Genomic DNA, 23,380 nt, shown 5'->3' with positions numbered 1-23,380 from the left:
AGTCCGCCTGCCGATGCAGGGGACACGGGTTCGTGCCCTGGTCCGGGAAGATCCCACATGCCGTGGAGCGGCTGGGCCCGTGAGCCATGGCCGCTGAGCCTGCGCGTCCGGAGCCTGTGCTCCACAATAGTGAGAGGCCCGCGTACCGCAAAAAAAAAAAAAAAAAAAAAAAAAAAAAAAAAAAAAAAAAGAAAACGATCAGGAGACACAAATAAATATTAAGTAGGCATGATAAGATTAGCACTGCAGCAAAATCTCTCTGGTTGACTTGTGGAAGATGGATCAGGACAACTGAGACAAGGCTACCTGAAAACCCCTTAGGAAGCCAAAGGAATGGAGGTGATGACAGGTAACTGATTCCTAAAAAAAAGACAGTAACAAATGACATCAGATCAAGGGGATGGATAAGGAAGACATTTAAAATGAGATCTACAGAACTTAGAAATGGATCGGACATGGGAAGTGAAGGAGATGTGGAAGACAAGAATAGCCCCCACTTGCCTGAGTTAATTGAGTCAAGGAATTTAAATAAAATTTAAAAATAAGCCTTTATAGTCCAAAAATGAGGTCAGATTTGAGTACTGTTTGGGGTTGAAACAGTGAATGTGTATAATGTGAATGTGTATAAAATACAAGGAGAATGTTTAGTTTGAGATGAGGATTAAGAAATTCTTTCTCACCCACAAATGAAAGTGAGAAAGAACCGCTTGCATATAGATTAAAAAGGAAAGAAGAAATCCACAGAAGCACAGCAATGAGATTTGTGTGGATTAGGAAGGGATCTGAAAAAGTGGCTGAAACACCCCACCTTCTCACTAGAACAACAACTAGAACACCTAGACTAGTTCCTCTAATTAGAACTATGCAATTTTTTTCATTCATGCAAAAAGGCAACAGAAAGACATTTTTCAGATATGGAAGGATGCTGAAATACCACCCACCTACATTACCTGAAAAGATTAACAGAAACTTAAAAGGCATTAAAGAAAATCAATAGAACTAAAAATATTAATGCATACTATCTAGCTTATATCATAACCAATAAAGTTAAAAGAAAAAGTAATTAATCTTACCCTTATCATAAGTATGATTGGATTACTGTCCATTAGTGCTTTATTTGGATTAAACTTTGTTTGACTATCTCTTAGGAAGTGTGGTTTCAAAATATATCCAGAACCACCATTATCCAAAAATTTCCCATTTTGAAGATCCATAGGCAGACCAGGGGTCTGGAAATTTAAGGCCACTGTGAGGGAAAAAGACTATTTTAACATTGTCAGGAAATAGAGGGTATATCTAAAGAAATGCAATTAAACAGTTTACTGAAACCTAATCATGGATTATATATCTTCGAACATTTTAAGAGCAAGCATTAGCCAAATAAGTCATGATTTTTAAACCTTTCCTTTTGCCATGTCTTTGTTAACATATGAAGGTGAGTTTCAAAATTTAATCTGCAAATTATTTTACAGCTTTGAGTTAAAAAATCAAAATGGCATACAGCATAGATTATAGAATAGCAATGTACATGTCAGAAAACATTCAGGAAATATGAGAGTAAAGAAAATCAGTACATTAAATGCTGGAAGGGAAGACACCAACTGTATCATAAACTTTCATGACTAAAGAGGTACTGTAATCACTAGAGGAGAAAGCGGGGAACAGGCAGAGCAATAATTGTTGTTAAAATATAGAAACAACTCCATATAGGCTGGTAAATAGCCACTATAATGCAGTACCACCATCTACCCCCCACTGCCCTCCCTACCATCCTGATCCCACTCCCTCCCTCTCTGAAAACCTATGGGCCTTGTCACAATTCAGCAGCAGAAGGGGTAACACCTGGCACTTTCTGACTGGTTAGTCCCACTGGTACACCAGTTGATCAATTTGGAATAAGGAGAGTCAGTCAAGGACAAATAACAAAGCTATGCAGTCTTACTTTTCAATACTATGAATGCAGAAGTGATTAAAGTACAAAAAGCAGAGGTCAGTCGATTTGAAGAGGCCTTTAGCAAATCTTTCAAGCAAAGGACTTCATCTCCACTGTCCTCTTACATCTCTTTTTGGTTTCTTTTTCCCGTTCCTACAATTCCCATGCAAACCCCTCATGAATTTAACCTCCATGCTTCTACCCTCACCTAGATTTACCCTTTTCAACCTATTTAGGAATAACTTCAACTCTTGAAGCCAATGATTCATCATTGCTTGACTCCAAAACACCCAGGCTCGAAAATTCTTCAAAGGAAGCTCTTTTCATGACTCTTTCATTAATTCACAAAATGAATTTATTTTATCTTATTTTTGCAAAAAACTCAGTATCCTATGTAACATACCCATTTGACAACCTACATTCCAAAATTCTTGAGGATTAAAATTAGAAGAGTCTGCTCTTGTTGCTTTGGGATATATTCTGGTAATGAACTTTGTGGTGTGAAGAATAAATTCGTTGGCTAAAAAAAAGAAATTTATTAAAACATTGCAAAGATTTCAAATAAACTACTATGTGTATATATTTATTTAATTCTACAACAGTTTCAATAATGTTGATGTCTATTGTCCTGGCAGAAATATTTGCAATTCATGGAAATCAAAATAAATTCATGCCTTTGTTTGGCAGTGTAATTCACTGTTATTGAAAAGTTAATAATAATTTTTTATTAAACAATTTTATGTAATTATTCACTCGAAGAAAGAAACAATTGGATAATATATTTCTTTTTGTTCACAGCCAAATTAATTTCACTTTGACATAGAGTATATAAAATTCCAAAATAAAATGCATCCATTTTTGAAAACAAAAGTATCTTTACCCATTTTGGTTTTTTTCACTTTGGTTTTCTCATTAGGACAGAATTGCACGGAAGTCATATAAAACTATGTGATGTCATCCAAGTTAATCAAATTGAATATTTAACAGATCCTCAGGGCTGAAAGGGACCTTAAAGTTACTCAACTCAGCTTCCAGCTGACCTTCTAACCACCATAGTATCTTTCCCCAAAATTCATTCAATTTCTGTTTGCATCCCTCCATTGAAAGAGAACTTGCAGGACTTCCCTGGTGGCACAGTGGTTAAGAACCCACCTGCCAATGCAGGGGACACTGGTTCGAGACCTGGTCCAGGAAGATCACACATGCTGTGGAGCAACTAAGCCCGTGCGCCACAACTACTGAGCCTGCATGCCACAACTACTGAAGCCCGCACTCCTAGAGCCCATGCTCCTCAGCAAGAGAAGCCACCACAATGAGAAGCCCGCACACCACAAAGAAGAGTAGCCCCTGCTCACTGCAACTAGAGAAAGCCAGCATGCAGCAACAAAGTCCCAACGCAGCCAAAAATAAATAAAGTTATTAAAAAATTAAAAAAATAAAAGGTATTTGTTCTTAAAAAAAAAAGAGAGAGAACTTGCTACCACCCAATACCTCTCTGATTATTTCAAATGTTTTCCTTACAAGGAAAGGAAGACAATGTCTATACTTGAAGCACACGCACACACACACAGACACACACACACACACACACACGAGTCTGTTTCAGTTTCTATACATATTCTTTACGTTTCTACTTAAATTTTTTTACACATTTCTAGTAGTTGTATTTAATCACTTAAGATTCAAAACTAATTTACACCATTTACCATTGGACACCCCTCAAATTTTTGAACATAGATTTTATGTTTCTCCAAGGTTTTTATTCTTTCACTAAGCAGATCCTTTTCCCACAACTATTTCTGCTAATATGGTGACCAGTCATGGAAGAAATGGTTATTGCCTATGTCCACTTTATTTGCTCTTCAGGCTAGAATAGAATCATTGCCACTCTCATCCTAAAAACTGTTCTTTAGGAAGCACTGATAGGTAAAAAATTACAGTTACTGAAGTTAATAGTAATTACAGTTAATTTAATAAACACTCAATTTTAGAAGTTATCCTCTCCTTGAGGAAAAGTTCACTTTGAAGCTACTCATGTACAAATGCACTTTGTGTGTCCAAGTGTCATGATCCCTTATCCAGTCCTAAACTAGATGTCTATCTGTTGATAAAATACGTACTCTTCTGGGTCTTAATTTTTTTCATCTACAAAGCAATAAACATGAATGATCACTATGGACCCTTAACATGATTTTGTTACTTCTGAGATGTAGAAATTAAACATGCTATGTTTTCACATAGCATGAGAAATGTGAAAATTAAATAAGAAAAAATAAGAAAACAACATATAATCTCACCACTCAATTAATAACCCTGATAACCTCTTGGTATATATATATATTTCCATTCTTTTGTCATATGTATATACTTATTTTTAGTTGAATCTTATTGTTTATTCCCTTTTATAAACTTCCATTTTTTAACTTACTAAGATAACACGAAAATCACTCCATTTCAATAATATTCACCTACGACATTATCTTTAAATGACTGAAAAGCATTCACACATATGAAAATTTCTGTTTCTGATTTTTCCCTATTATAAACTTAATGATGTTTATTATGTTTTTAATGATAGACATCCTTGCAGAACATCTTTGCCCAATCATTAATTATTTACTATTAACTTTTGGCACAAGAAAAATATTCTATACTCTTTCCAAAGAAACGCTGATGCTATATTTTATGACTCTGCCCTGAACTACCCAGTCCCTTTTCAGATTTTGAGCAAGTGTTTAATATGAAGAGAGTGAGAGAATTATAACGACTTCTGCTGTGCCCAGACGTCCTGTCCCCATGAACAACAACAACAAAAACTATCCGATAGTTTGAAACAGTGGAGGCTAGTAAAGTAGGTCATTCAAATTCAACTCTGTTGACAATAGTTCACAGTAAAAAATACGCCTTATATCACAACCCAACACCACACACACACACACACACACACAATTGTTTCACAAAACAATACTTATTCTTCCTGCCTACAATACATCTTCTCCATCCTATTATTTTGTTCTATTCCATTCCATTTTGTTCTATTCCATTCCATTCTACTCTATTCTATTCTTTTAACTGTCATTTAGATCTACTGAATTGACTTTTGGTCACAAGCCTCAGTTAAAAAAAAAAAAAAAGCCCTTTAATATAGGATCTTTCTAATAGGCAGTTTGAGGAGATAAGCTAAAGCATGCCTCAAAACCCTGGGGTACCGATGGCCAGCCAAATGAGGTTAACCAACAAATATACCAGAATCTGCAATTCCTAATAGCCAACAGCTTTTCTCAAGTTAGTTGCCGGTGCTGATTTCTCTGCCATGGAGCTTCTACATAAGATGGTAGATTGCAATTTTTAAAAAGGATATGGAGAGTCACCTGATTCTGAAGTTAATTGACTGTTGAGGCACAGGGTAGGCTGCCCCTAAAATGTGCTTCAGTGGCCTATTGATTATTTTGAATTAAAGTGACTTAAGAAATGGCCAGTGCAAGAGGGACACTCTATCCCTCCTTTCTGTCTCCTTCAAAGGAGGAAATAAATGTCTCATGTGAAAGATGCACTCCCTGCGTCTGAACATAGGACACCCTTCCCACCAAAGACAGGGAATTCAGGGCTGAGAAGACTGTGAAAACAAACTTTGTGACTTCTTTAATTTACTACCCCAAGCCCAAACGCTGTTTGAATTCTTCACTAATTGGTCACCAAAAACCTAAATTTCTTTGTCCTGTCAATTCCTCACAAATTTATTGTTTCTTTGTCTAAAAAGTATAAAACCTGCCTACTTTGGTCACTTCTTAGGTCCCATTTCTATGAATTAAGTTTTGTTTCTTTTTCTCCTGTCAAAACTTGCGTCTGTTTTATTAGTAGTCCAGCCACAAGAACTCAAGAAGGATAGAGGGAAAACATTTCCCCTCCTGACAGACCATCCCTTTTTAAGTTGATGATATTCCCTGCCATATAAGTCTGAGAAGAAGGTAGCGTCTTCTTCTCATTCTCTTTCCCTGTTGTGTCTCAGGCTCTACACCAAGCAGAATAGACCCACCTCAGATGCAGACTCAGGAGACAGTGGTCCCTCTGCAGGTACACAGCCATCTGGCAGTCTGGCTTGGGTACCATTTTTTCCCTCTTCTTCACCTTAGAGATACAGCCTCCCAGTCTATTTAACTCTACCTCTTAGATGCCCACCGAGTCCACAAAGTTCACCCTGGCTCCAGTCTCCCTGCCATAAGCCTTTATCATCTCCTCCCTGCAGGCAGTGTCACCCTTATGCGCTAACAGAGGCATCTTTCAGAAACACACAGGGGATCATGTGACTCCTGAGATTTCAATCTCTTCCTACTCACTTTGGATTGTAGGACAAAGTTCAAGTTCCTTGTAATTTGGCTTTGCCTACCTCTGTAGCCTTGTCACTGCTCTCCCATGTAAACTGCTCACCACAGCCCCTCCCAACAAAGTCTCCATACTGGACATTCTCAATCAAAATTTCATGACTTAAGTAATGGTTGAGTTCTGTGAAATAAAACTTAATGCGACCTGAGGCATATAACCCTTTTTAAAATTTGTTAAATATATTGAAATTGTACTAGAATATAGTTTTTGTAAACATCATTGACCAATTTTGACACCTTAAAAGTGAATATAACTTGTTTAAACACTTTATCTATTTGAATCATAAGAATTTACCTCTCAACTTTGAAAGTTTTCGGGCTTGTGACTCCCCAATAGAGTTACTTTCATTAAATTGTTGATACAGTCTTGAATGGTGAAAACTTCTGAACTTCTCAATTTTAGTATAAATAACAAGATCAGATAGGGCCGTAGCTATTTTTAACTTTGCGGTGAAAAAAAAAGGCAATAATTTCACATTTTTGCACTAATCATTTGAAAAATTATTTTTTCAATAAAGAAAATATGCTTTCAAATCAATGATTTTAGTCTTTTCATAAGATTATATCCTCAAAAACTATTTGAATTGGGTCAATGTGAATATGTTCTATTATGATAACATTTAATGTCAATTATGAGACAACCTAAACCTAAAATTCCAATTAATGTAGTAAGTATTGAGGATGGCAATTATTTCTATTTCCTTTATCCCAAAGGTCTTAGTTTAGTATCATGAATTCTACAAATTCAAGAATTTTAGTCATGAGTAAATATATTTCCAATGTGATCTAACATTTTGGAATAACTTCTGTTGTATAGTACTTTATTGCTCTTCTATAGCCCAGTATCTATACCCTCTGCACTTCTCTTAGCCCCTTCCAAAGTGTTCTTTTTTTTTTTTTGGAAAACACTTCTTGCGCATGCTCAACCCATGTGCTTAAGTGTCGGTAACGTGGACTGGGCCTGGCTAACCAGATCTCTGCACTCCTCACAGTAAGTGGCTCAGGGATGTGCACAGCTTGGATCATAGCCAATGTACAAAAAGAATCTGCTTGGTCAGCTGAGAGATAGACAGGCCTTCCACTGGATTTGAATCTGAAAGCATGTAAAACTGAAGCTTTGCAAAGGCTTGCACCAATATAGGAAAAGTAGGGCCAAAGTTGGAGAAAGAAATTTCTGTGGACTTTGCTTGATACACTTGAACCAAGTCATTCTTGAAATTAGAATCCCTTTCCCTAAACTTTCATTTCTGTGGACCAATTGAATTAATTCACATTTTACTTAAACCAGCTGAATTAGTTTTGTATCCCTTGCAACCGTGTATACCTTCCTTTGTCATGCTAACTTGTATACTTAAAATACTATATAATATAAACAGTGCTTTTCTTGTCTCTGACAGTATGATCTCCTTCAGAGCAGATACACTATCTTTTGTACACTGCACAGTGTCTAACACATAAGAAGGCATAATATTTGTTGGCTGTAGGGAAAAAAATAATTACAAACAGCTAATACAGGAAGAGATGACTTCTAAAACTTCTTCCCCCCTGCTAGTTTTTTCCAAACAAATTTTAAATAATAGACTGAAGTTATTATAAGTAGGAAAAAGATGTTTTCCTCCAAAATGTTTTAAAACTAATCAACAAAAAAACAAGATAACTTTTCAATCGCTTGTAAGGCTTTCACAAAACCTCATCTCACCTTTTCCTTGAAGAGTGGAATTCCGACTGCCCTTTTTGACGCTGCCTCCTTTTCCAAATCATCTTGAAAAGCATCCAATGGTTCTGGTCCTTTGGCCTCATTTTCCTCCTCCTCTTGCTCTGCCTCCTCTTCTTCTTCACATTCCTCTACCTGACCGTGCTTATCAGAACCTTTCCTTTCACGGGTTTCCCTTAAAGTTCCTATTTTCTTGTTTCTAACTAATATTTTGAATTTTAATGCCTACAGAAACAATTTGAAAGAAAGATACAATTACACATGCACAGGTAAATTTGCACTTGTCATTGTCATCGAAAAGTCTTTCATCATATTTTCAATTTGCCCACAGTAGTAAGATATGTAAAAGCTCCATCTTTTTTCCATAGTCCTAAAAACCTAATAGAAAGCAGTGATATTACTGTATTGACCAAAATTCACCAAAAAATATACCTGTAATGATTGGGGCTTTCTTTTCTTTTCTATTTCTTCTACATTCCATAAATTATTACTATGCACAAATTTGAAATACATGAAAATTATATATATATAATTTTCTATAATTATTAAAATTATATATATAATTTTATATAAATTATTATTTATATAATTATATGTGTATATATATATTTTTCAGTGTTACAGAAGTTAGAATGTTATAACTTCTGGTAGTGAATGCTTCAGGTCATCACTCTCTTATCCAACATTAAAAAGTATTATATGAGATCAGGTATACAAAAATATCTATTATAGTATTTGACACCTAGTAAAGACTAAATTTAAGCTAAAGATTTATAAATCTTCACATTTCAACTGTACTGCATACGAGCATCATCAACTTAGTATTTCCTGCCCATCAAAACTAGGAGCATGGCAAAATTCACCATCTGGGTCACTCATTCTAAATTCAAAGCCTTCTGGTTCCTTTCTTTCACTTACTTATTTCTGCCCTTTTCACATATTCATTAATTTAACAAACATACTTATTCAGTGCCTGCTACATTGTATATAATGTTGCTGGGATCTACCCTATGAAGAAAAATTCTTTTCTTTTTTTATTATAATGTTTCTATTTGTTTGTTTGTTTATTTTTGGCTGTGTTGGGTCTTAGTTGTGACACGCGGGATCATTGTTGCAGCATGCAGGACCTTTGGTTGCGGCAGGCGGGCTTCTCTTTAGCTGTGGCGCGCAGACTCCAGAGCGCATGGGCTCTGTAGTTGTGGTGTGTGGGCTCCAGAGCACTTGGGCTCTGTAGTTTGTGGCACATAGGCTCTCTAGTTGAGGTGCACAGGCTCAGTAGTTGTAGCACGTGGGCTTAGTTGTCCCACGGCATGTGGGATCTTAGTTCCCCAACCAGGGATCAAACCCATGTCCCCTGCATTGGAAGGCAGATGCTTTACCACTGGACCACCAGGGAAGTCCCTAAAGTTCTTTTCTTCAAGGAGCTTTGACTGCCCTTCTCTTTGTCATCCTCAGATACCCACTCAAATTATTCCATCATCTTGTGTCTTCTCTCTTTTACCATGACCCTCATGTTACTAATACAGGGTTTACCGAAGTGCACTCTGCAACCTCAAATATCAAAAGCATCACCTGGGGTGCTTGTTAAAAGAACAGATTTCTGCAATCTACTTCAAAATTAGAGAACCAGAATCTTGAATTGTGGGACAGAATTAATTATTTCTCTTTAACAAGTCTCCAGGCAATTCTTTTGTATACTGAGGGCTAAGTGCAGTATGAGAAAATGACTTTATCTCTAATTTCTCATTTACTCATTGGAAAGCATCTCCTTACTTTAGTGTGAAAGCAAAAGCTTTAATGGAAATTATATATCTGAATACTAAAAAATAGATTTATAAATAATAAGAGGAGGAATTCTATTCCTAGAAAACTGAAATTATTATTATAATTTCCTGAATTAGACCACGACTCTTAGATTTAATCTCTGATGATGTGTTTACAGCACTCTGAACAAGTTGTTTAATATTTCTTTTCTGTCATAATTGAACACATTTAGCCTGTGAGCATTCTCATCAAGTGAAAGAGTCACAGTTTGTCCATTTGTTCAGTTTATTTTTCTCTGTCTTAATTCTATCGTGAGTCCTATACTTCTTGTCCTTAGTGTCATAACACTTTCATTTTTAAATTTTCTACTCATCTAAATAAAATAAAGAAAAATATAAAGGGGGATATTCAAATATTACAAATATATACTATGTCTACCAAAATGATGACATGTCAAAATTAACCTATTGGTTGTTGAAAAATACTGTCATTCAAAAAAGAAAAAAGTTCATTTATCTCCTGATAAAATTTGGGGTGAGGAGAATGGACCAGCAGAGGAAACTGAAGAGTGGCCAGGGAGGAATGAGGAAAGCCTGAAGAATGTGGTGTTACAGAAGGAGGTGTTTCACTGAAAGGAAGGAGGCAACCATAGCGTTGAATGCTGTCAAGGCAAGAAGTCAGAGGAAGGCTGAAATAGGTCCGTTAGAATTTACTGGTAGGGGGGTACTTCTATGGTGGTCCAGTGGTAAAGAATCTGCCTTTCAATGCACGGGACATAGGTTCAATCCCTGGTTGGGAAACTGAGATCCCACATGACGCGGGACAACTAAGCGCCACAGCTACAGAGCCCACGTGACCTGGAGCCTGCACTCCACAACTAGAGAAGCCCATGCGCTGCAATGAAAGATCCCACAAGCCTCAACAAAGATCCCACGTGCTGCAACTAAGACCCAATGTAGCCAAAAAAAGAAAAAAAAAAGATAAAGAAAATAAATATTAAAAAGAAAAAGAATTTACTGGTAGGAAAGTGATGAGCACACTGAAATACTTACTTGGTGCACGTGGAAGAGGAGCCTGAATAGGTAGGTTGTGAGGAGACAAGGAAATGAAAATTTGGGTTGAGAAAGGAAATAATAAAATAAAAAGATAGCTGGAGTAGAAATTGAATCCTGAGGGTAGGGTGTGGGTGCTTTTTTTTAAACCAAATACTTGAGTATGCTCAACTGAAGATGGTAAGATGCCTGTAGAGACAGGGACATTAAAAAGAGCAGATTAAAAAAGGGGGAACCTGCCACCCAGATGCTGAGGTACTGGGCATGAATTCTATTTACAGCCTAGATCTTTGCCTCTTTCTTAGCCTTTGGCCTGTAAAACATACCAAATTCCTGTGGTCTAATGTAAACTGACTTGAAATTTTGGACACATGGGATATGACGCACAATTAAAATGTGAATTTTTAGGTATATCTCTATATATTCTCTTTATCAAAAATGTATTCACCTAAATGCTCACGGGACTATTTCCTAGGAAACACACTGCAAAGATACACCTCTATAAATAATCAAAACTAAGCATTTGTCGTTGATCTCTAGCCCAGTTTCATGGGCCAATACAATAGTAGCATGTTTTTTTCTCTTTTTCTTAACCTGAGCTTCTCAGACAAAGTGTTACCTCTGGTGAAGGTAATTTGTCCGGAAAACCATCAAGCGTATCAGAAAGCAAGGCGTCTCCAAAAGTAGACTGCAAATTGTCTGCCATCACTTCTTGTTGGGAAGGGGAGCAGTGATTTTCTAAAGAGAGCACCACTGGGTAGTCAGATGTCTAAAAAATTAACCATAGTACAGTTATTAATCAAAACTCCTCAATAACTTTAAATGCAATTTATAGAAGCACGTAATTTTAAAACATTTCTAATGTTCAGTACCTTCGCAAAATAATTACGTTTTCTTTAAACTGAAAATAGTTTTGAGTCTGACAAAACAGGGAACATTAAATCTGTATAGAAAGGAAAATTATTGCTATTTGCATTAGAAGTATAAGAAAAAAACTGAAGCACCCAACAGTGGGTACTTGTTTAAATAAATTATGGCATATCCTTTTAAAGGAATGATATAACTCTGTCACAAAAGAGGTAGAGCTATATATACTCTACAGAAAGTTATCTATGATCTAGTCTTATGAAGAAAAACAAGTTGCCAAAGAGTAAGATTCTACATTTTTTTCTAAACTACATATATATGTTTAGATATTTTTAGGAAAAACTTTAACCCTGGTAAGTTTTTAAAAAAGGTTAATTTTCCACTTTTTCAATTTTAAATTCTATAATCAAAACTCATTTCTGGGGCTTCCCTGATGGCGCAGTGGTTGAGAGTCCGCCTGCCGATGCAGAGGACACGGGTTCATGCCCTGGTCCGGAAGGGTCCCACATACCGCGGAGCGGCTAGGCCCATGAGCCATGGCCGCTGAGCCTGCGCGTCCGGAGCCTGTGCTCCGCAGCGGGAGAGGCCACAGCCGTGAGAGGCCCACGTACCGCAAAAAACAAAAAAACCCAAAAAAACCCTCATTGCTTTATAATTAAAAACAAAGATAAAGATATTTCAAATTTTTAATAATAAAGAGTATCTAGTAAGTAAAAGTGACTCTACAAAGATATTTTCTGCCCTTAGTCACCATTGTAACTTTTAAATTTGTCACAAAATAGTGAGCAGCACTCCTTTTGGGATCTTATTCAAAATTTTTTCTTTATTTTGTTTCCACATATAATTATCAGGACACAAATTTACCAATTTAGAATAACAAGAAAAGGAATTGCAAGGTCTGCTGCATTATTACAGACCTTTGATATGTATGTCATATGTTATATATATCACATATAATATTATGCCTTATTAATGCATGAGTATATTAATTTCTTATGGCTGTTGTAACAAATTGCCATAAACTTGGTCACATGAAACAACAGATATTCATCTTTTCACAATTCTGGAGGCCAAGATTTTGAAATCAGTTTCACTGGTTAAAATGAAATCAGTTTCACTGGCTAAAATTTCAGCAGCTTTAGGGGAGATCTGTTCTTTGCCTTTTCCAGCTGCTGGTGGTTGCCAGCATTCCTTGGCTTGTGGCCACATCACTCCAATCTCTGCCCCTCATCTTCACATTGCCTCTTCTTCTGTGTGTATTAAATCTCCCTCTACCTCCCACTAATAAGGATACATATGATGGCATTTAGGGCCCACCCAGATAATTCAGGATAATCTCTCATCTCAAGATTCTTAACTTCATCACACCTGCAAAGACCCTTTTTCCAAATAAAGTAACATGTAAATGTTACTTTAGGAATTAGAACCTAATACCTTTGGGGTTCAGCCTAAAAAATGACCTTCTCATAAATACCCATGTACATATATATTGACTCGGTCTAATATTAAGAGAATACTGTAAAATTGTTTTCCCAAATATAATAAGTGATCCTGAGACTAGGCAAAGTGAAGGCCTAGCAAATGGATTTCTTGATTAGGCCCTGACTTCACTCACTGGGAAGAACTCATTTTTTTTTTTTGTCTTCTGTGGTCCTTGGCTCCACCCTCTGGGAAGATCCTCTGGCATTATCCTCCTTGTTCATATCTAAAGCATGTGCTGAGGAGTTGGCTTTCCTTAAAGCCAAGCCACTTTTGCAGCTTACTTCCTGACCAAGGGTTGTTTTAAGGTTCACCTAACAAGTCAGACTTATGTTTGGTTTAGTTTTTAGCAATACAACTTCCTCAAAAACTTCAATTTCATATGTTTGTTTCTAGTAAGTCACATGTGTCAGTAACTATATCCAAAGTTCTTTCCAAGCCACAGTTATCAAGTCTATTTTATTTCATTGTTCTCTCTTCCCCAAATTAATGGTAACTATATTGAGTAAAAAGTTCAACCTTCTATCTAATCTTTGCTGCAAAACTGTGTCACATTATCCAACTGAGAAGTCTCATTGAGTCTGTTGCTCAAAGCCTTTTTTTTATTCCATCGCTTACTCTTTGGAGTCTTAGAAGCTGTAGGGGTTTGTCCATCCTTGCAAGGCATTTTAATTTTAAGATTGTCTCTATTTCCTTTTATTCCCTCAGTTACCCACCCTGAATGAAGTGAGAGAGTTTGCTACTCAAATATTTGGGAAGAGTATTTCAGATGAAGGGAATAGCAAGTGCAAACGCTTTGAGATATGTCTGAAAAAGGGTAAGGAGGCCAGAATGGTCACAAGAACAAGGGAGAGGTCAGAGAGGTCATGGAAAACAGGTCATGTAGGGCCTTGTGAGTCAAGGTATGGACCTTAGCTTCTATTTTGAGTGGGATTGAAGGGTTTGAAAAGCGGAATGACATGACTTGACTTACCAAAAAGTCACTCTGGCTGATATATTGAGATGGAACCACAGAGGAGGATGGAGGGAAGCAGGAACTCTGGATAAGAAGCCATTGTAATAATCCAAGTGAGAGGTGATGGTAGTTGACCAGTACAGTGACAGTGAGAATGGGGAAAGGGATTAAATTCAGTGTATATTTTGAAAGTAGAGTCAAGAGGATTTGCTGAAAAACTTATTGAGGGGGTAGAGAGAAAAGAAGGGACTGTTAACGTTGACAACAATGATTTAGGCCGAACACACAAAAGTTAACATTAACTGAGATGGGAAAGACCACGGGAAAAGTGGGACTAGGAAAAAGAGGAATATTATCTGGAGCTCAAGCCTAAACATGTTAAGTTAATTATACCTATTAAATATGCAAGTGGAAATGTCAAATCGGGAGTTGTCTATATTGGTGTAAAATTCAAGGGAGAAGTGTGGATAGAGATATAAATTTAGAAATCATCAGAAATTAGTTGTTTAAGAGAATTAATGCCATATATCAAGGTTTTATACTAAGATAAATTTTTAAATATTTTATATTTATTTTGTGAATATTTAGTATTTTATACCCTATTTCTAATAAATAATGGAGCAATTGATTTAACTGTGTGATTTTAAGTTATGCTTATGTTTACAGATAATATATTGACTTATTTAGGAGTACTTTCGGTTTTTTGAATTTGTAAGTTTAATTTATTAGATATACATTAAGTACTCAGTAAGATTTTGTTAATTAAATCTCTTCAATTGCACTATGGTTGAAATACTTAAGAAAGAAATCACATATACTAAGTTTAAAAAAACAATTTAAAATGTCTGAAGGTACTGAATTAGCCAAGCTTGTCAATGGAATCAAGTATTATTCAGAATTCAATGACTGTTAAAACCGGCTCAATTTATAGAGGAGGATTTTTAAGCTGAATTAAGAAGCTCTAGAAAGAATTAAATCTTTGAATCTGTAACTTAATACATTTAACAATAATTTTGAAATCCAAAGTAAACTTCTAAACATTCTTTTCTGTATAAATAGCTGACATCATAGTAGAAAAAAATGCCAAAAGTTGAGATAATACATTTTTGACATTTGTGTCTTGAAACTAAAATATTCGAATGTTGGTAAAATATTTACTATTACATAGGCCAGTATTTCTCAAACTGTTCTGGCCATTAACTCACGGTAAGAAATATAATTTATATTATGACACAATACACACGTGTACACACATACACACACACACATAATATATATTATATAATTAAATAAAAAGTCCCATGAAACTCAAGGGGGGATAGTATGGGGGGGTGGTGGGATGAACTGGGAGATCGGGATTGACATATATACACTAATATGCATAAAATAGATAATAAGAACCTGCTGTATACAAAAATTTTTAAACTTTTTTTAAAAGTTCCATGAAACCACATGTACCTTACTACCTGAGATTAACTTTGATAAATCTACCTTTAATGATATACTACATGGATTTCACTGCCGACTAATGGATCATAACCCACAATTGGAAATATTACTGATCTAAACTAAGGTCAAGCATTATAGGATTTTGAAACAAGTAAATTATCTTATGTTTACATAACTGTAATTTAACAAAGATATGCACGTACTATGAATGCGTATTTGTGTATCGCTCGGATAACAGTTTTAAACAGAAGCTTGCTGGTGAATGTATAACCATGGTATACAACAGGTTCATTTTGTGATCCATCCCAGCAGTCAATTTCCAGACAACGGCATCCTTTCAAAAGGGCACTAGTAAAATTTAAACAAAATAAATGGTCATTCCTAGATTATGGGTTATACCTTTAACAAAATACTACATGAATTTCATTTGCTACTAATGGATCAAAACCCTCTATAGCTTTGTGGGAAAAAAAATTTTCATGGAGGACAACCTAAATAATACTGATTCTTGCTACATCTCTAGATAGGTTTAATTTTATCCTTAGATCAAGCCAACCTTTACCAAGCTGCTTATTTTAACTACACGGTTTGGTCCCCGGCAAAATGTTTTGAGTGGATTGCACTGTGTCATGCCAACCCTTTTACTCAGAAGCATGTAAAAGAAAGTTGTCTCTCCCCCAGCGGTGGTGTGGAGGGCACTTTTCAGTGTCTCACACTGAGTGAAATGAATGAATAATGACGTGGGAACGAATAATGAAAATTTGTCTCTCACTCAGGAAAGAAATTCTCCACTTAAATAAGTTTAAGGGGCTTTTTGTGGATTAAAATATTTAATGCAGTTAATATTAGTTTTCCTCTTTTAAAGAGGAGGAAACTGAGACACAAAAAAGTTATATCTATCATATAATTAACAAATGAGAGAAAGGGAGGAAAGATTAGCACCAGAAACTTAAACATTAATAGGTAAACATTGCATTACACCACCTCTCATAAGTAGAGAAATTTTGAAAGACTTGCATTTTGAGTGTATCTTCCACAGGTGTGTAAGGAAATAGAGGAAGAAATACAATTAAACTTAACTTTAAATTTTCACATGGGTGGAACACTTTCTTGGAATTCAGAAGTAATTTTCTGTATTTCTAAGTCAACCTGTTTAAAATGTGTAGTTTCTCTCTTTAAAAAATTAATGTAATGAGGTATGAACAGAAATTTCTGTAATAAAAGTAGAGCTATGAATGGGGCAATCTTTACAGGATTCTAAATAGATATATTTCTGAGTTTGTGGATTTATGTATTTACTTAGATTTTAAACTGGAGAAGCAATATTAATTTCTAAGTTTGATGTTATCATGGGATTATAAGATATCTTTTCTATGATTTTTCCTAAGTAATATTACCCAATCACATAGCTTTGAATATCACCTATATACCAGTGGCTTCCAATCCTATTTTTCCAGTCTGGATACTTCTTCTAAATCCCAGACACATACACTCAACTGACTATCTGACCTAGCCCTTTGATAACTAATTGATATCTCAAACTGAACATGGCCATCACAGAACTTTTGCTTTTGCCTCACAACCTACAATGGCCTCCTCTCTCAGGCTTTACCATCTCTGTCCATAATGTCATCATATCCTAGGTTATCAGGTCCAAAATCCTGATCCTCTCTTTCCCTCATACGTCTCTTCAAATCACCTGGTAACTCACCTTGTTGGCTCTGCCTCCTTAAAATATTTCAAATTCAGCCCTCTATCTCAGCTGCTGCCTCATGAATTCACCATCTAAATGATCAGCATCGCCTGGGCTGCTACAATGTCTTCCCAAAGCATCTTCTACCTCCACTCTTGCACCATCAGTCTTTCCTCCACAGTAAAAAGTAAATCAAGTTATGATATTATCCCAAGAAAAGCCCCTCCAATGGCTTCCCAATGCAACTAGAATAAATCCATTCGCCCTTCCATGGTCTCTAAGAGCCGCATAAATGCATCCTGTCTACCTCCTCAAACTCACCTCCCTTCATTCTCATTTGTTTCCACCCACACTTGCTGTCTTTCTCTCATGTGAACATGCCAAGCACTGATTATTTCTTCTACTTAGCAGGCCCTTCCACTAGACCTGAAACTTCCTCTTTATCATCACTCAGACCACAACTATATCCTCTGAGAAACCTTTCCTGACCCTTCAATTAAAGTAACACCCTTCACCCCACAATTACCTTAGTTCATCTTCTCCATATGAATCAGTCCCTGGAAATATCGATTTGTTTATCTGCTTATTACCTGCCTATTCTCATGAACAAATAAGTGTAGCAACTTTGAAAATCTTGCTCACCACTGTATCTTCAGCTGACTGAGTAAACTGAAGCTGAAACTAAACTGGTATTAACAGTATGATACATTGTAGAACGCAAAATTAATGGTGCAGCGTAGACTGCCTTTAATCGATGTAAAGTGTCTGACATATAAGTATATATATTATCTATAAATGCCACATTATATAATTTATGTGTTGGTTTTCCTTATAGCACTGAGATATCTGAGAATTAATTTTAACCATATTATTTTAGAAACCCCGGAAGTTCTGATTAGCTAAATAAGATTTTAAAAGTCTTCTTCACATATTCACATATGAAGTATCCAAATTGCTCAGGAAACTTCCGAGGGCCAATAACTGGGGAGAGGAGGTTGGCAGACAGGATTAGAAGGGAAGTGTATGATAATAATATATTGAATAAATTATACAACCACCCAAAGATTGGATATCCAAGATATGCACGAATCAAAATTCCTCTTCCCTATGTGTTTTTATAACATGCATAGCCTTCTTTTACTGTGAATTATTACCTACTGAGGTAGACACCACCATGAACTTTTAAATGTCTTTAAAATGTAATGGATTTAAAAATCGAAATACCTTACATATCCCCAAACGTCACTTGGTCCCATTAATTGGTCAGATATCAAGTACGTATTATGTGAACTTGAAATAAAATAATCACTCAATGGATGAGTCATGTCTTGATAAACACTTTCATACTTATTATTAAATAGTAGACATTCAGACGAATCCATGTATCTTGTAAAACCTTCAAATGACATCTGGTGTGCTTGTTTAACTATGAAAATAAATAAAAACAATGCAGAAATATCATTAGTAGTATATAAATTACATCTCACTTTAAAACTTAGTACCAGAGTGTGTTTCTAGAATATTCATTTAGACTTAATATTAATACTATTTTTAATGTTTCTTTGGAAGCAAATTTTTCTAAGGTTCTTATATTTAGTTCTTTTATATCAACATTCGATTACGTATTATTTAATCATCTCTGATTTTTAATATTTTAAAAATACATACAAGAAAAGTACATATGTCATAGATCCATTCATTTCCACAAGCTAAACATCTACGTAACCAGCACCAAGGTGAAAGAACAGAACAGAGCAGCACCCCAGAAGACCGCCTACTGCTAACTTTCTAGTCTTCCTCCACCCACACCCCACCCCCAAGTGTATTCAACGGTCTGGCTTCTAGCAGCATAGATTCCATTTTCCCTGGTTTTTGTGTTTTATATAATTGGACTCACACAATATGTATTTTTTTTGTGACCGGTTTATTTTGCTTGACATTGTTTATAAGATTTATTCTTGTAGTTGCACACAGTTAGACATTTTTTATTCCCATTTTTGTATAGCTTTCTATTGTGTGAGCACACCACAATTTGTTTATCAATTCTATTCTTGATGGGCATTTAGATTATTTCCAGTTTGGGGTTATTATAAAAAGTTCTGCTATAAACAACCAGGACGTGTCTTTTGGTGCAAATATGTACATGTTTCTGTTGGGTGCATGCCTATAAATACAATTGCTGAGTCATTTGCATATTACCAGCTTTAGCAAATGATCTCTGAACTTTTATACTCAGTATCATATAAACCAAAATTATCTATTTAAGCAGAACACTGGCTCTGGAATGAGACAGCTTGGGTTAAATCCATTTATTTGTTATATGAGGAGCCTGTTAATTAACTTCTCCCTATCTTTGGAATGGTGGTACAGTAAGTCCCCTACATACAAATCTTCAAGTTGTGACTTTCTAAGATGCAAACTTGCATTTGCATGTCCAATCACATAAGTTAGTTCACGTGTCTGGAGTACATTGTCATGTGCATGCATCTTCTACAAGTGGTTGTGCTTCTGTACACTTTACTGTACAGTACTGTATAAAGTAGTACAGTATCTTTACTTCAAGCCCAGGATGTCCAGAAGCGAGCGTAAAAGTAGCAGTGATGTAGCTGGTACTACTGCACTTTTCAAGGTACTGTAAGATTAAAAATGTTTATTTTTTGTGTTTTTTATGTATTATTTGTGTGAAAAGTATTATAAACCTATTACAGTACAGTACTATATAGCCGATTGTGTTAGTTAGGTACGTAGGCTAACTTTGTTGGCCTTATGAACAAATTGGACTTACAAATTCCCTCTTGGAATGGAACTCGTTCGTATGTAGGGGACTTACTGTAATCATAACACCCATCCCTGCATACTAACTTTATATATTAGCTCTATAAAGGTTAGTTACTGTTACTTTTGTTGTTGATTACTCAGTTTGCCTCAAATTAAAAGTTGGTGTGAGTATTCACTTTAGAATAGAGAGTGGTGATCCTTGGCAAAGAATTTTATTTCTGGGAATTTATACTACAGAAATAGAGCCTCAGACAAAGATGGATGTGCAAGAATGCTCACACTAGCATTATTTATAAAAGCAAAATAATTGGGGGGAGGCAACAAATTAAATCTCAAGCTATGATACAATACTAAGCAGCCGTTACAAATAATGTATCAAAAAAAAATATATAGTGACATAAGTAAATGTTTATGACATCATAAAAATGAAAGAGCCAGCATTTAAAATGCTCTTACAATTTTGGTTTAAATAATGAAAGCTAGGGGCTTCCCTGGTGGCGCAGTGGTTGAGAGTCCACCTGCCGATGCAGGGGAAACGGGTTCATGCCCCGGTCTGGGAAGATCCCACATGCCACGGAGCGGCTGGGCCCATGAGCCATGGCCGCTGGGCCTGTGCGTCTGGAGCCTGTGCTCCGCAGCGGGAGAGGCCACAACAGTGAGAGGCCCACATACCGCAAAAAAAAAAAAAAAAAAAAGCTAGAAGAAAATACATAAAATGTTTAGGGTCATGCAAACTATTTCAAAGTTATGCAAATTTAGAAACATGTGAGTGTATGGGGCAAAGGCATCATATATTATAATAGTAATGATTTGCATGAATTTATTCTTTTTCCCAGTGCAATTAGCAGTGATTGGCCTATAGCCCTTTTGAACTATTAACTAATTAAGTAACTATCTTTGGTAATGGAATAGAAAACAAACTCCTCTTATGCCTTTAAAAACTACCAGACTGAGGGCCTCCCTGGTGGCGCAGTGGTTGGGAGTCCGCCTGCCGATGCAGGGGATACGGGTTCGTGCCCCGGTCTGGGAGGATCCCATATGCCGCGGAGCGGCTGGGCCCGTGAGCCATGGCCGCTGGGCCTGCGCGTCCGGAGCCTGTGCTCCGCAACGGGAGAGGCCACAACAGTGAGAGGCCCGCATACCGCAAAAAAAAAAAAAAAAAAAGAAAAAAAAAAAAACTACCAGACTGAGATGAGAGTTAATCTCATGGATTTTTATTTTTAAAATAAAATGAGGTTTTCCTCATTTGGTATTGACATATGTCAAGTATCAATGTGGGATGAGACTGAGAAACTTGGCAGCATTTGTGACTGTAAGATCATAATTCAAATTGACCTTAATAAGTCTCTAAAGTGATCAATAGCCATGTAAATGAAATGCAAGGTCTTGGCTGTGTGAAACTATCTGAATGGAAGCAGAGTAAGGCCCAAAAGATGAAACAGATGAACAGTGTAATATTATGGTTAAAATACAAACACAATTCCAAGATGTCACTGGCACCATCCCATTATCCCTTTGTACCTTTTAATTTACCACCTACAGGTAACAGTGGCAATTTTTTTTTTGAATATTGACTGGAATAATGCTACTAAAAGTGCTTGTCTGTGAACTGGTTGTTTCCAGGTGGCAATGACATAAAGAGCTTGAACCAGAGCCTAAATCAATTCACTACTTTCTTAGAGGAAGTCTTTGCTATTGAAAGGAAAGAAGTCAGCTGGACTCATCAGATGTGCTTAGAGATGTACTTGTTTTACGTTCTGATGCAAGCTCTCTATCTTGTTGCAAACCTGCAAAGTTTTAATGGTGATCAGACCAAACTCTTACTAGCACTATCTTCAGTCTTACCACCATGATACTTAAAAGCCTCCAAGGTCTTTACGTGGCACTGAGTCATGAGCCAAAATCTTAATTATGGCCAACAAGACCAGCATGACTTAATCCCTGTCCAAACGCTTTTTGCCCTCATTCTCCAGGTTCCAACCACACTGTCCTCCTCTTGTTCCTCGATTCTCCAACTCAGGGCCAACACTTCTCTTCCCCCATTTTGTCACATGTCTAGTTCTTTCTCACCACTTAAGTCTCAGCTCAAATATCACATCCCCATCGAGGACTCTCCTAAACAACCAACCTATGGGGACATATGTATAACTGATTCACTGTGTTATAAAGCAGAAACTGACACACCATTGTAAAGCAATTATACTCTAATAAAGATGTTTAAAAAATAAATTAAATAAATTTAAAAAATTAAAAAAAAACAACCAACCTGAGCTAGACCTCGTGCTTGTCTACTCTCTATTTTATTTTTTTCACAATACGTAGCACCCCCTGAAATTATCCATTTGTATGTTTAATTATTTATTGTCAGTCTCCCTCCAACTCCTATCAGGAATATGAAACCTAGTTTGCCTTGTTCTCCACTGTATCCCCAGCTCCTAGAACCATACTCAGTGGCCACAGATAAATATTTGAATAAATTATGAATGTACGAGCCCATGAAGGAATAAGTCTTGTCTTGTTAGTACCCATATTATCATACGTTAAGCATTGGTGGCCATAAACCAGTTTTCAAAGGCAGAACTTGGGCTTTCATATATCCCTTGTTAATAAATATTTTGAGCTATTCTATTAATTTCTGTAGGGTTAAACAGCATGCTTTAATAGTGTTTTATGTGCATATTTTATTACATTATTATTTATTATTTTATTTAAAAATAAACATAAATGGAAAAAATTGAAATATTTTAGCCAATGAAAGATGAGACAGAGATCAAAAACTATAATACAAAAAAAAAAAAAACTATACAACAGCTCACTAGCCAAAATGGTCATTGAACTTAAACCAGATGACTGCATTCAAAAAATGAAAGAAAAGCAAAAATGTTTTAATGTTTATGAAATGTTGTAGACAATTATGTGTATAAACAATAGGGAAATTAGTGATTTTATAATGTTTTATTCTTTCCTATAATTGTTTTCATTTAGCTAATTTAATATTCATATATTTTTTCAATAAGATAGTGTATAAAAATGGAAAAGTACCTATACCTGGGTTTTTATCTTAATGAATATCAAGACCCTTTCTTCCATTACAGTACTTGTAATAGAATCCTCATCTTGCTTTCCCTGCATAACCTAATCTCTGAACACTTGAGAGACATACAGAAGCAGCTAAAAGAAAGGAACTGGACAATGAAAGAATGCCGCTGTTACACGACATAGCTTCCTAAAAGATACATCTGCTGTCTGTAAAATATGAAATTAAAACAGCCAACATATAATATTACCCATAAGAAATCTGACCCAAACAAAAA

At 36.0% G+C, this 23,380-nt stretch overlaps 1 protein-coding gene across 1 annotated transcript in view; it reads right to left on the bottom strand.

The window, feature by feature from the left end:
- The window catches only part of PLCZ1 (phospholipase C zeta 1), a gene marked incomplete at both ends in the record, with an annotated part of 48,261 nt that overhangs the window by 14,133 nt on the left and 10,748 nt on the right, over nt 1-23,380 (bottom strand). Inside the window, 7 exons of the mRNA XM_082635602.1 lie at nt 1,074-1,246; nt 2,337-2,453; nt 6,611-6,758; nt 8,015-8,254; nt 11,465-11,614; nt 15,799-15,943; nt 18,513-18,714. Of these exons, the coding sequence (XP_082491728.1) occupies nt 1,074-1,246; nt 2,337-2,453; nt 6,611-6,758; nt 8,015-8,254; nt 11,465-11,614; nt 15,799-15,943; nt 18,513-18,714 (1,175 nt within the window). The remainder of the gene's footprint in view (nt 1-1,073; nt 1,247-2,336; nt 2,454-6,610; nt 6,759-8,014; nt 8,255-11,464; nt 11,615-15,798; nt 15,944-18,512; nt 18,715-23,380) is intronic.

Source organism: Mesoplodon mirus (assembly GCF_964341445.2).
Source record: "Mesoplodon mirus genome assembly, chromosome: 11".
Classification (NCBI taxonomy): Eukaryota; Metazoa; Chordata; class Mammalia; order Artiodactyla; family Ziphiidae; genus Mesoplodon; species Mesoplodon mirus.
Note: the sequence above shows the minus strand (reverse complement) of the source record. Positions and strands in the feature narration are given on the sequence as shown.